At 52.4% G+C, this 14,724-nt stretch overlaps 1 protein-coding gene across 1 annotated transcript; it reads left to right on the top strand.

The window, feature by feature from the left end:
- The first annotated feature begins 1,531 nt into the window (after positions 1 to 1,531).
- On the top strand, positions 1,532 to 12,933 carry NPHS2 (NPHS2 stomatin family member, podocin). The gene is made up of 8 exons (XM_050962282.1): positions 1,532 to 1,805; positions 5,559 to 5,662; positions 7,067 to 7,139; positions 8,421 to 8,503; positions 9,930 to 10,133; positions 10,957 to 11,012; positions 11,658 to 11,736; positions 12,658 to 12,933. Exons 1-8 carry the CDS (start codon positions 1,532 to 1,534, stop codon positions 12,931 to 12,933), a joined length of 1,149 nt encoding a protein of 382 aa, XP_050818239.1.
- Positions 12,934 to 14,724: the final 1,791 nt, after the last annotated feature.

The raw sequence follows: 14,724 nt of genomic DNA, 5'->3' as shown, positions 1-14,724 counted from the left end.
GTATCAGCGCACAGCAACATTTGGCAATGGTCTGAGACAGGAAGTGAAGGATATCAACGAGAACTGCAGAAAGGAACGGTTACAGTCTAATAGCAGATACCAGTAAGAACCAAGGGAAGGGACGGGGAGAAACAGAGGAAGAAACCAAATCAGAAGACAGGCACTCAGAGCATTTCTGTTTTGTTCTAATTTCAGAGGCCGGAGGTGAACGAACACAACCCTGGGCTTGTCATTGCTCTGCTAAGTGGATGCCTAGTTTAAAAAAAAATAATAAACTTCGTTAACTCAGGAAGAGGGAAAACCCCAATCAATTGAAATCAATTTCCGTGAGCCCCAAATTTAAACTGCCACTAAACAGAATTTTCCTCTCCCAGAGGCCTGAGTGAAAAGCTTTTTGCAGTTTACCCTGTAAGAATTAACTCTCTCCCTGCTAACAGGCATGTACTGACAACCCAATGGGACCCTCTGATCTAGCATGCAAGTGAAAGGGCGTCCTTCACATCACTGTGGAGTGTGTGAGTTACTTACGCAGATTATTGTACCCCCCTCGACACTTCACATCTTGAGACCCTGAGGAGCTATTTCAGGCACAAAGTTACAGTTCTGTCATTTAAACAAGAGTCTTAAAGGCCCCATACTTCACTGTCCGCAGCTGTAACATGGGGACGATGACTCTGACCTCCTACGTAAAGCATTTGAAGATCTGCTGATGAAAATCTCTAGAAAAGAGCTACGTATTATTATTGTTCATCCTGCAACGAGTCCTATGCCCTGAGCCCTAATGGAGCCACACTAAACTCAACTGAGCTCGACTCAAGGGAGCACGTTGCTGGATTGGCGTCAAACTGCCTCACTTGAATTTGAAAAGCAACATAGTTGGTACATTCAGATGAGAACAGCTGTATGTCAATATGCCCCTGCTGCATCGGGATCCCAACCATCTGTTTCTAGGGAGCAGAGCCAGTGGGAAGCAATCCCCCCATCCCAAGCCCTAATGGAGATAGCTTCTAAACATGGGTAATATTCAGAATTTGACTTGGGCAGTTGCTTTCAACAGCCAAGGTTTAGGATTCTCCACCCAAGTCATGGTGCTAGTGATGCCAGGAGAGTTCAGCAGCCTCATGAGCCAGATGGCTGTACTAGGGGTGGATGGGGAAGAGTTACTTTACAGATGCACAAATAAGACCCCTTTGTGTGAGTGGCAATGCATTTTATGCCAAAGTCATGCAAGAGCAAACAGACCCTCATCATGGATTCCACCATCTTGGCATCTGAGCGGTGAGGACTGAGCCTTCCTGAAACTCCCCTGCCAGTGCTGGGTAGATGGGGGATAGGACAGTGTCTGGGAAACAGCTTGCTTGGCTCACTGTCCAACAAGTCTAACAAGCCCAAAGCATGCTCAAAATCTCCTGCACCTCCCCCGCCTGCCACCTCCTCCACTCCCCGATAAATTCCCAAGACCGGTCATCCTGCCGTCACAGCAAGCTGCTTCCCAAGAGCTGCATGCTCCTCCGCTCACAGCCTAATGAGGATGGAAAAGCAGTCTCGCAGCTCCTCCAGGGAGTCCCACAGGAGGAACAAAGAGCCTGCAGACTCACAGGGCAGGAGAGAGAAGGTGGAAAGCAGAAGAGGAGCCAGCAAGGACAGAGAGGGGCTCAAGAGGGGGAAAGCCAAAGAGGGGAAGAGCCCCACAGAGATAGACAGCCGGGTGCCAAGCTCCACAGTGGTGGACGTGGATGATGTGGTCTCTTTTGATGAGGAAACAGAGGTGATGGCACTGCTGGAAAGCGAGCGGCAAGAGGAAGGTAGGATTTGGAAAGGGCACGAGAGAGGTAGGCACAGAGGCTCCTGGCTCATGGGGCACTGGGGTCCGATTCTGGTCTGATCCCTGTATCAACATTTACACCAGTGCAAAGGGAGAGCAAAGCAGTTGCAATAAGTGCATGACACAGGAGCAAGTGATCACACAAACCCCTAGGGCTAGATTTTCAGAAGGGCTCAGCACCAGGCCCTGAGACTAGCCATGCTGCTCAGAGACATCAGGACCTGTTCCATTTCTAATAAAGCAACGAATTTAGCAGCAAGCAGCATCCACCCCGCATCCCTCTAGGCCTCAGAGCACTGCTCATGAGTTTCGTTAGGCCATGGCCTTGCAGGCTCTATTACCCCTTAGCCCTGAGATGCATGGGGGATTATTTACCGCCCTTAGATGGAAGAATTTTCTAGCTAGAGTTATCCTAGCTAGAAGGCTCTTAAGCCTTGCTCTGCCCAGAACACACCTGAACCAACCTATTGCCACAGAAAACAGATGGAGATGGCCAGTTCCAGGGGCAGGGATTTGGCACAGGGAGGAAGGAGGAGAACTGTGAGATGATCAACAGAGCTCTTGGCCTCTCAGCCTTTGCACTTTGGCACTGTACTTCCAATAGGCACATGCTTTATCCAGAGAATTGATCTGTTCAGTCCTGGCATCACAGGGATGGGAGAGAATGTCAAGAAGCAGCAAAAACCCTCCCCAGTCCAGCTGCTCTGCTGCCCCAGCTTTGCTTCTCTCTCTCTGATGATTAATTCTCTACAGCTGCCTCCTTCCTCCATGGAGTTATGTCTTGATTACAGGGAGCATCTCATTGCTACAACCAAGAAACCAAGCCACACAATCAGAGCATTGCTGGAGATTCCGAGGACACACGCAGTTTGAGAGTGTCTCCAGCCACAGGTTTAGTTCAACTTGTTGTAGGGAGAAGATCCAGCTGCAAAACTCAGATACAGACTCTGAACCCTTAAAGCTTGGTGTATTGGCATCTGGGGCTTAGGTTCAAGCTCCTCTTTAGACCTGACCTTTCTGCAGAGCGCCCCTAAAGGCAGAAGAGACTGTAGTGGTCAATAGAAGCAGGGATGTTTACTCACCTTTGGGAAGAGTAAGCATTCCACTTTCAGGGGCATGCCTGCACCCAGCAGGAAGCCATCTGCCCACTAGAGCCCCAGGTCCTCTCAAGGGGGCAATAGCCCTGAATGACCATCTTTTAAGGGCAGCCAGTGGAAGCTGGAGCATGCCCACTTTGGGGAGAGGGTGGAGTCAGCATCCGCTCAGTAGGAGAAGGGGGCTCTCCCTCTCCTTCATACCTGGCTACTGACGGCAGGTCAGAGAGGAAGGTTCAAAGGGGGAATATTTTAAAGCCAAAAACTAGGAGAGCCAATGGAGCATAGTGGACTAGAGCACCTGCCTGATAGCAGAAGAGCAGGGTTCTGGTCTCAGCTGGGCCCCAGGGTGGGTGTGTATAAGTATGAACCTGGGAGAGTGATCTGACCTGTCTGTTAAGTAGGGGAAATAGTCTATGTCATAGGGAGTGTGTGAGGTTTAACTCATTCCTGAATGGAAGGGGCTGTAAACACACAAGCTTTGCAGGAGCTGGTAGGTTACAGAAAGAGCAGAACTATCAGGACACATGAGGTGTCTTTAAAATGATATTTGCTTCCTGATCTTTCTCCTTCCTGTACTGTCCATTAGTAAATAAACACTCACTCAGACAACCATTCTTTCATTGTAAGCCTTTATCCTGTTTCTCTCTCACACACACACACACACCAGCCAATATAGACAAAAGCCAGGTCTCACTTTTGTATCTTTCTCTATAAATAGCAATTAATCCAGTCTTACAGCTCAGACAAAGTTAAGAGCCAGAATTTCTGGGGAAGGCTCACTTGTTGCTCTAAGTCACAGCATTAACACTGAAGGACTGCGTGGCTCAGAGAATTAGTACAAGCCCAGGTAGCATTTCATCTGGAAGTCACTGCCCATCCACCTGGGATTGCTGGGGAATAAGAGTTGTTTCCCTCTAATATCTGTTTGATGATCCTTGGGTGACATTATGTCCCACAGGAGAGATGCCCACATCACAGAATTCACCAGGGGCTTTAGCTCTAGTGGCACCAGCTACGTAAAGGCCAAAGACTTACTAACTTCCAAGCAGCAGGATTGTATCTGAACTAAGGGATTGGCCTGGGCATTGGGAGAGCTGGTTTCAGTTCTCAGTTCTGCCACAAATTCCCCATGGAGAAAGTCACTTTAGTCTCTCTGTGCCTCAGTTCCCCCTCTGTAAATGGGATAACAGCACTTCCTTCATCTATTGTTTGGGGTAGGGACTGTCTCTTACTGTGCGTATCCCTAGCACCATGGGGCCAGGCCTCCAGCAATACTGCTAACAAATGGGGATAGGTGATAGCCTCTGAGTGGCTCCAGTGGGTCAAGGTTGAAGCACAGTGTGGTGGGGCAGCTCCCGTTGCTCCTGCTTGTGCTGTGGATCCCCGGGCCCATAAAGCTGGCACAAAAGAAAGAGCTGTTGCAACTTCCCCTTGCACTGGGTTGCCTCTAGTAAGTCACTGCCCAGGGAACAGCCTCCTCAGGAATGAATCAGACACCACCATCAGGTCAGTAAACGTGCAGACCCAGAGCCAGCTGCCAGCCCTGCCAAAGGTCTTGGGCTCCTTGAGCTCAGGACTCTTACACCAACCATGGGGAAGCCATTGGTCTCACCCTTCTTCCCATGTTCCAGCAAACTCCCCCTCCCCACACACACAACGCATGTGTTCCTTGCAGCTGCCCATTTCACACTGTGGCCTCATGCCATGGCACAAAGACTTTGGTCCAGATCCTCAGCAGTATTTTGGCACCTAACTCCCATTAAAACCTTGGAAGATCTGGGCCTTTGTTCCTAAGAACGCCAGTGGAAAGGTGGCATGCCCTGGCCTGCCAAAACCACAAGCCTGGGGTTTGGGCTGCAGCCTCTAGTCCCTCCTATCGGTGTGGATTTCCAGGTGTAGCAGTAGCAGACACACCCATGCACAGTGCTACACTCATTAGGGTCGAGACTGCAGTTGGAATCCATTTCAAAGGGACACACAGACCCAGCCTGAGATCCCCCTGTACCAGTCCCAAATGAATAATGCAGGCACCGCTTAAAACAGCTGAGACGAGTATAGCTTTCACCTGATTCAGGTGCCCTCCACTTATTAGTGCTGGCTTTGTTTGGTTCATGTGTCCAGCTAGGAGTCTGCCCTGGGGCTCTGATGCTCCCGGGCAATGGAATTGTCCCAAATACACAGCAATAAAAGCTTTGTACCCAACCCACCAGAGAAGCTACACTACCCCAACAGGAGAGATGCTGGCACAGGCTGCATCTGGGAAATGGAGCACACTGACTGCCCCTTCCTTGCTGGGACTTTCAGAGTATTTCTATTGAATATTGAAAGTACAGTACTAGCAGTAGTGCTTGGTCAGCTCTTTTTTCCCATGGTGCTGTCAGAATATATATGGTGATGCAGCCCTCTGCCCCAAAATGCTCACACACAACCACATTTTTACCCTTTTAAGCCAGGCCCTGAATGCTGACACGGGTGTCTTGGTCAGATTCCAGCCCAGTGATTATACTCTGCCTATCTCTGAGCAGGTTTTGAACACCTGGTAGAAGCTGGATTTCTGACCATGCAAGCAGGTGTCAATTGGTCAGTAATATGGAAATAAGCACCTGCTAATGCGTTCTTTCTTTATTTTTCTTTAGGGATGACATCTCCCAGTCGAGGTATCTGTGAATGGCTTCTTACTATCTTGTCCCTTTTCTTCATCATATTGACCTTCCCCGTTTCTGTCTGGTTCTGCATGAAGGTGAGGCTGTGCATGGTGCACTTGACTTTGCAACCTTATTGTAGTATTTTAACATAGCTTTGTAATTTCCTAGAGTTTTAAAAAAGCAAACTGAAAACACAGAAATTCCATCATGTGGCATCATACTTACTCCCACATAATTCCTCAGCAGGGTCAGAACCTTTACATACACCACGCAGCCCTCTGCTGCTTGAGCTAAGGGAGTAACTGATGGCCATAGTAGGTTGTTATTCTCTGTATGGCCCAGCACTAGAGGAGGATGAGACACATAGCCAGGTGGCTTCCCAGATATCCCATCCCAGCAGAGGAATGGCATTACCATGTATTTGGTTGTTAGTACTACTTCAAGCCAGGGGTTCAAGCCAGTGGGTGCTGCTGCACCATCAGCACCTATGGTCTCAAGGACCTGGGGTTCCATTCCAGACTGTGGAGGGGAGTGTGGTCTAGTGTGAAAACTCTTCTGCCCATTCCCCTCCAACCTGGTCCTGTCCCGTCCTTACCCTGGGCTCCTTGTCCCAGTCCTATCCTCCTCACCTAGCCAGTCCCCGTCTCCACTCCTCAGACTTTTCATCCCAGTCCCCGTCTCCTTTGTCCAGCTATCCCAGTTCCCTGTTCCCAGCTCCTCAACTCATCTGTCTCTGTCTCCCACTCAGCCTCCTATGTCCACAGTCCCCATCCGCACTGGCTCCCAGTCCCAGCCTCTCGGTCTAATCTCAGCGTCCTTCCCCCAGTCTGACCCCTTGCCCCAGGCTCTCTGCTCAGCCAGTCCCAGTTGTCTCCTTGCACACTGACTCCTCTCAGATCTGTCTCCCCTCCCCCACTACACTGCTTCCCACTCCCAGTCTCCCCCAGCTCCCCATCTGATCTCAGCCTTTCCCTCAGTGGCTCTCAGTCCCATCCCCAGCTCCCTGTCGTGGTCTCCTTGCACAGCCAATCACAATCTCCCCTGAGCCCAATGCACAGTCCCAGTCATTCCCCATCCCCGCATCCCTCCCAGAATTCTTCATCCCAAGGTACTTGCCCCACCCAGATCTGGCTCTTGCCCCCTCTGCATTTGATTCAAATGGCTTCCTCCTCTATGCTGCCTAGACCCCAGCGAAGGGGGATCATTGAGAGCACTGGAGAGACAGGTTCCCTGCTCTCAGTTCCAGGGGCAAGGAGCAGGCCACAGCTGCAATTGTCATATAGTCTCTGATCCAGATTCTCAGCTAGTGTAAATGGAGATAGCAGCTCTAGCGTGAATGGAGCTATGCCAGCTGACAGCTTTGGCTGGCTGGCTCGGCGCAGTTTGCCTTTCGGTGGTTTTCCCAAAACAATGATTTCACCAGCTTCTCTTCCAATGCTGCAGCCCTTCCCCCAGAGCCCCACCCCCTCTGATTTCAGCCTCTCTGTCTCCCACTGCAGATCGTGCGGGAATACGAGAGAGCCATCGTGTTCCGACTCGGGCGCCTCCTTCCTGGAAGGCCCCGAGGGCCCGGTAAGCAATTTGTTCACTCCTTCACCCCTTTCTCTCATCACACTCGCGCAAGGCTCCCAGGGGGCTCCCAGAAGTGCCGGGTCGGCCACCCCATCCCCACTGTTCCCAGGGGATCCCATACCCAGTGTCCCCCTCCCTGTGCCCCCTCACCCCACCCATCACAAATGTACATCCTGAGTCAGGCCAGCCTCTGCTTAGTCTGAGTCTGTGATAGGCCCTTTTCCTCTGCCCCCATCCAATGGCCTTGTCCTTCTAATCCCCCACTCCTGCAGGCTCTGGCACTCTCCCTCTCCAATCAGGTCTGCTAATGGCTGGCAATGCAGGCACTGCCCTCTGCTGGGCAGGTGACTGGCTCCTCACAGGGCTTGCTACTCCTTGGGCTGCTGCAGCCACAGGAGATGAGTGGGGTGAGGGGCATCTGGAAATCCTGCGCTCAGTGCCTGCGGCTCCCTCAGCCCTCTCCCGCTCCATGCAGCCGAGCCAAAAAAGGAGAGGGCATTTCTCGGGAGCCTTGTTTTGGCTCCTCTCCTGGCAGGCTCCTGACACCTGTAGGCCTCCAACCACTGCTGAAGTGGTGGGGCCGGCTTCATGCCCCCTGGTTCCCTTCCCCCTCCCAACCATGAGGAGGTGGAAGTGCAGCCCCTTTCCCACCTCCAACGGCAGGTAGTGGTCATCTTCCTACCTGTCTCCTCTCACGGGGCCCTTCGCGTGTATGTGCCATACTCAGCTTGCTCCATCCACACTCCCCACATTAGCTGCCTGGGGGGCCCTTGCATTAAGACCCCAAAGGCCTAGCATGCCCCTCCTCAAAGCCCCCACTGTGAGGACTCTAGGCAGCCATGGGCCTGAGCCAGAACCCCCATCCAAACAGCCCACAGCTTGTTCTGATCTGGATCCCACTCAAATGGTACAGCTCAGACCCATCTTGGTGCTAAGACATGGACTCACCTGTGAAGTGAGAACCCAGCACGCTGTGTGGGGACATGTGAAGGGGGACAGCGAGTGACTCTGAAACCTTAGCACTGGGTGGCCAGGGGAATCCCTCAGGGTCTGATGTCTCTGCCCACCTTTTGGTAAGAGTTTCTTTTCCTTCCCCCACCCATTCCTACAGCAGGACATCTGGGCAGGTGTTTAGAGCTGGAGATGCTGCAGCTCTGGGCCCTTCTCTTGGTCTTTGTCTTATCCTATGTAGCCCCAGGTTTGCTCCTGTTGGGTCAGGAAGTGGAACTTTCTTCCATGGCATCCAGTCACATGCCACTGTTCTGTCTCTTCCTCCCCTAGGCCTTTTCTTCTTCCTTCCCTGTCTGGATACATGCCACAAGGTAGATCGTCGCCTCAAAACCCTAGAGATCCCCTTCCATGAGGTAAGCCAACTCCCTCCCATTTACTTCCTTGCATCTCTAGCATTAGCCTTTCCTATGGCTGGTTAGATCTATTTGCTCCCTAGTGGGAAGGTGGCACATAATATTACACCCACCCAAGAGGCAGATTTAAGCCTGAAGTTAACTGCAGCCAGTGGCTAGTGTTGGTCATTCTGCCCTGAAGCAATAAAAGTGTCTCACACTTAGCTAGCACTCTGGATTCTGAGGGCTCCCGAAGTGCTTTACAAGCTGTGCACGCCAGCACAGCTGGGATGCAGTCAGCTCTGGGCAAAGGACACTAGCCGACTGGCACACAGCACACTGCTCAGTGCTCATGATCTTATTGCCAATCTTATGATATTTGGTGTTTTTTATAAGCCCCAGGTCCTGGAGTCAGGCGAATGGGGAAGAATCTCACTTTTTCCCCCCTTAATCAATGCTCAGTATCTAGGCTTCCTAGCTGTGCAGAAAGGCTCCCAAATGTGACCAAAATTCACCCTAAAGGGGCAGAAACTAAAAGGCACAGATCATACAGATGGGGTGCTTGGACTTTAAAATCTCACCATTTTTAATCCAAGTTCACGATTTTTGAACACATTAAGTGGGCAACACCACACTAATGCCCAGCACACAACACACTGCTGCACAACATAGCACACTAAACACAACACAATGCACCAATGGCCAGTACAGCACAGCATGACACAACACTGCACGACAAGGAGGAGGAGGAAGAGTTTTTGGCCAAAGACACTGGGCCAGATTCTTACAAAAAGTGCCAGGGGGTCCCACGCAGAAGAGCCTGGAGCATGGTTCTTAAGCTCTCATCTGAAGAACCCTCCATCTGTACCAGCCTTGGAAGGACAGCTTGCTGGGATCAGAGTCTGTCATTTCCAGGGTCTAGGCAGGCACAGACCAGTGTGGAGCGGCCCTCCCTATACCCAAATCCTTCCTTTTCATTTTTTTCCTTCGCTCCCTCTCCCTGCATGCCTTATACCCGGCTGCATTACTAGTAATAGCAGCATCTAGAGCCCCCACCTGAGAGTCTTAGTGTGGGAGCAGCTTGGAGCAGGGACCATCCTGCATGACTTCTAGCATGCAGTGGACACTGCCGTAAACAGTCAGTGATAATCACATTGTGCTAGGTGCTGCACACACATAGTAGGAGACAGTCCCTGCTCAAACCACTTACATGCGAAATAGACAAGTCAGGCCAACTGCAGGAGAGAAAAGAGAGGCAAAGTGACTTGCCCAGGGTCACACAGTTGGTCTGGGGCAGAGCTAGGACCTGAATCCCTGAGATCTCCTGAGTCCCAGCCCAATGCTTTACCCACAAGGCCATTCTTCTTCTCCTGCAGTGTTCCCAGCTCCTCCATCCCACCCTACAGTTTTCAGAACCAGCTCCATCACCCCCAAATTCTCTGTCTAGGTGGTGACCAAAGACATGGTTACCATGGAAATAGACGCTGTCTGCTACTACCGGATGGAAAATGCCTCTCTCCTCCTAACCAGTGTGGCCAACCTCTCCAGTGCTGTCCAGCTGCTGGTGCAGACAACCATGAAGCGCTTGCTGGCACATCGATCCTTCAGTGAAATCCTCCTGGAGAGGAAGAGCATTGGCCAGGAAATGAAGGTATCTCCATGTGGAGGTGGGCAGCCATGGGGCCAGAGCTCTGGGTCAGTGCCATAGATCGATCTTTCAACCCACAGTAAAAGTGTATAAAGGGCCTCAGGGAAAGCCTACAAGAAGCCCACAGTGATATCAGTTGCAGGGATCAGTCGTAGCGTCAGGTGACTTGCTGCATCCAATGGAAGTCAACAGTGTGATGATTATACTTTGAGTCCCTTGGATTCGACAGGCTGTCCGAGGGCAAAGTGCTTTGGCAGAACACAGTCCTGATGGGCCGCAGCCACAGACAAAGCAGGGAATCGGTGGTTTTCTCCACCAGCTGCAGCAAAGCTGACACAAATCCACCTGCTGAGAAAGGTTTAGGGGAAGCAATCCAAGCTGGGAAATGATCAGCCATCTAGATTCAAATGACACATCCAGGACCAAATTCAGGCCTGGTGTAAGTGGGCCCCACCCTGCTGATTTCAGTGGAGTTACACCAGAACTGGATTTTTTTAGGCAGCAATGGTGCTTCTGAGTCAGCTGACTTCTCTGGGAGCAAATCTTTCTGAGCACAGTGTGAGACCCAGAAGCCAAGAGCAATGAAGACGCACATGGCAGCTATCTCCTTGCCCTGCCACAAGGATTTCTCTTGGTGTCCAACCTTTAGAGACACTTGAGCCTTTTAACCAGAAGTGTTTTTCTGTAGCACGCACAAGTATCCATAGCAGACACATCCTGCCAACATGAGTTCTCAGGCAGTGAACCATATGTCTGACCTGTTTGTAAGTGCCTTGGCACAGGGCCACACACACTGCCTACGGTCAGTATATCCCCATCTCTACAGGTCGCCTTGGATGCAGTCACATGTCGCTGGGGAATCAAGGTGGAGAGAACAGAAATGTAGGTAGGAAATGTATGAAGCAGAGACCCAGCAGGGTAAAGAAACCTCCCCGTGCCCCTTTGCAAACACTGCTTGCTAATGTCTGCTCCTTTTCCGCCTTTGCCCCTGAAGCTCTATCCTAGTGTCACCTCTTCAGCACCCTGAGCCCCCACCCAGCCCTTCTCCTTTGCCCAAATACTCAGCACCTCCACTCACTGGGCTGCAAATGTTTAAATGGCACAAAAAGCTCTTGTGTTTTCCAGCTGGGGCCAGCACCTCAGCGGGGTAACTCAGCCTAATGCCATGGATGTCGTGAGAGCTACACCCATTTACACCAGCTGGGGATCTGGTCCTCTTATTGCAAGTCAGATTTCCCGGCCCGGTTCCAAAGGAGAAAAGCACAGCTCAGCCAATAGCAGACTCTAGTCCAAGAATCAGAGTGTCCCTGGGAAGGCCCCCCCATTGATTCCAGTGCTAGGTGGGTTGGGACTAGCTGGATGGGAAATGAGATTGGAAGGCTGAAAATCCGAACTCCAGGGGCTTTTGTAACCTGCCTTAGCGCAGGAAGGAGACCCTGGGGCGCAGTGTCAGACAGTCTAGCAGCCTGGCACCACTCATGGGTGTGGAATTCCAGGGTCCGTGTAACTCGTCTCTTCCTCCTGCAGCAACCACGTGCGGCTGCCAGCTGAACTGCAGCAGTCCCTGGCAGTGGAAGCAGAGGCCCAGAGACAGGCCAAAGTGCGGGTAGGACACCAGCGAATGCCCCATATTCCCATGTGGATCAATTCCTAGCCTTTTCCGGCCATTTGGACAGAGACTCTATACACCGCCAGGAGAGGAGATTCCCCTGAGGGCCCAGCTGTCCCTACCTCTACTGGCTCCTCATCCCACATGCCTTCCTGCTCACAGCACTGCCCCTCTACACCCTGCAATGGGAGGGGTGCCCCTCCCTATCCTAAGGGGACTCTCTCCCGCAGCAGCCCTGCCCCTCCACCCTCTGTGTTGCAATGCCTATGTCCTGTGGAGACCAGCCATTTCTGCATATGGAGTAGTCCCTTTATCAAACTCTTCCCACTGGTGCTCCCTGCTGGCTGAGTTGGGGGCTGCCTCTGTCCCTGCGCTGAACTGATGGGCATCCTAACAGGAGAGGGCAGGTTAAATGCTGGTGCACAGTGCCTGTCTCCCAAACCCTGGACTGGCTGCTCCCTCCTTTGCTTCTCCTATAGCCCTCCTCCACAGGAGGGCTCTGCCCAGTCGAGATCCCCAGGAAGGCCCCTCTGACCAGCCCTAGAGGTACTTGACCCACAGGCTGGGGAACCCCGCTTTAAAGAGTAACACAGGAGGAGGTAGGTGCTGCAGTGGTTACCCTGCTGCAGTCCCAGTCTCTTCCAGCAGAGGCCACAGCAGAAAAGTGATAGAGGAACTCTGGCTGCATGGGCTATTCCACTCCCTCCTTTGCTCAGCAGGAGGCACTGCAGAGACTAAGGCAGGAACACAGGCCATGGGAGGCGCTTGCAGTGACTCCAGCCTAGCATCTTCACTCAGACTCACTGTAAGAAACAATGTCAGCTCCCATCAGCCAGGCCCTCACAGCTCCTGCCAGCCCTGGGGGGGCCAACCCAACGGAATAGTGCAGAAACAGCCCTTTGTTCCTTTGTGCTGCAGGTGATCGCTGCCGATGGGGAGAAGGCTGCCTGTGAATCCTTGAAGATGGCAGCTGAGATCCTAGCCAGCTCCCCAGCTGCTGTCCAGCTCCGGTACCTGCACATGCTGCAATGCCTGTCTGCCGAGAAACCTTCCACTATCGTCCTCCCTTTGCCCTTTGACCTAATGAATCTTGTATCTGCGGCGAGCCACAACTCCACGGGCAGCAGCCTTCCCACCAGTGCTCCCAATCACCCTGAGGCTCCAAAGGACAAGAAGGACTCCCCCATGCTATAGAGCCATGCCAAGGGAAGCTGGCACTCAGGTGGGGCTGCAATGCTGATGAACACCTTCTACCAGGTCACTTATCTTCAAACAAGCGCCATGGACTGGCCTGCACCATACCAGCCCCCCAGCATGAAATGTGGAGGGGTTGGGATGGTAAACTAGCAGGGGCCTATGATATAAAGTGGGCTGGACACAGACGTTTGAGTTTACTTTGAAGAAACATTCCGGCTCATCCCGTGTGTGGGGTGCAGGAATGGCACTGGGGTGGGGGTGGGAGCTGCCTCTGCATCTCACCATTTCATTGCTCCTTTCACCCTGCTGTGCTGAGGAGCAGAGGGATGCTATAACTGCTTCCCCCAGCCCCAGAGCTGGAGCCCTAGAGATGCTTCTATCCTTCCAGTTAGGCTGGCTGGATAAACTAGGAATGTTTTTATTAAGGCCCAAAATATCAACCTCTCTCTTCCCAATCCCCACAACATGATCTGGCTGGAATCATTTGCATTGCAGAAGCCCGGTGCCCAGGAGAAGCGAGGAAGCCCAAAGGGGCGCCCCGCTGTAACATATCAGTCAGAGGCTGTGGATTATCCAGGGCTCCATACGCTTGGGCAGCGCTTGAGATCTTCCTGCTGTGTCACTCATTGCGAGGTGGGCATCTCCTCAAAGAAGGGTGGCTGGTAAGAAGCGCTGGCCCAGGTACATGAGACCTCATGAGTGAACCCCTCTGGAGGCAGGTTTCGCTACCTTCACCCATCTCTGGGTGGAACCCCCATGGTCCTGGGCTGATCCCTTGTCTGGGTTTCTGGGCTGCAGCCCCTTGCCTCCCAATCGTAGCTGGCCCAGCTGGGCCGGGCCCCTGTAAACCCTTTCCCTCCAGAAGCCTGGGGCATCAGCTGAATAAAGTGACAGAAAACAAGGGCTTCAGACTTACATATTAATCATTTACCGAGCCAAGGGATCACATGGTACAGGCCTAGCCACACCTTCCCTCTCACTTACACCTTCAGCTTACCTTGCAGCCTTTGGCAAGGTCCTCTCACCCACTTACCTTCATCTCCAGCTAGAACAGCCTGCCTGCTGCAGGTGCTCCCACAATCAGTGTGTCTCTGGTAGTGTCCTCCACGCAGGCAGCTGATGATGGCCCACCTCCCAAAACCAGGGGAGGAGCTTTATAGCTGTTCCTGGTCTTTTACAGCTCTAGGCTTTCACCCCCGGCACCTCCTCTGCCTGACAACCGGAGAACAGCATCTTCCCACGTAATAGCCTCAACCAGTGTCATATTAGCCCCCTTGAAGCTGTTTACCCCAGGTAGCTTATCCCAGCTACTGCTTCATTTCCTGCTTGTTTACCCCAATAGCCTCCTTTGGCTGTACCTCAGACAGATGGGCAGGCTAATGCCAAGCAGGTAAACTGAGGCACGTAGGGTGCTCATGAAAGCTAATACCGATAGCTCCTGCATTCTCCACCTCTGCAGCCAAATCATTGACTGCAAAGGGCAAACTAGGGCTGGAGCAGTAAGTGGGAGCCCCTGGGGAATAGTGTCCCCTGAGATCTGTCACTCACCAGCTGTTGGGTTCTGGGCTGAGGTAGCTGAGCCAGGGAGAGCAAACGGGCAGCACAGCAGAAAGCAAGGTGGGGTCCTTCTTGTTCCAGCTCCTTTCTCTGTGTTAATCTCAATTGTTAATGAGCTCCAGCAGCAGCCCAGTGGCCTGGTGCTGCCCAAGGTTTGAGTGGGAGGGGCTGGAGGCCAAGCTGGCACACATCTGGCTGTGGGGTGGGGAAGGGGCACAGCCTGCAGCGAGG

This window comes from Gopherus flavomarginatus, chromosome 7, assembly GCF_025201925.1.
Source record: "Gopherus flavomarginatus isolate rGopFla2 chromosome 7, rGopFla2.mat.asm, whole genome shotgun sequence".
NCBI lineage: Eukaryota > Metazoa > Chordata > Testudines > Testudinidae > Gopherus > Gopherus flavomarginatus.
The sequence above is the reverse complement of the archived record's forward strand: the minus strand, read 5'-3'. Positions and strand labels throughout refer to the sequence as shown.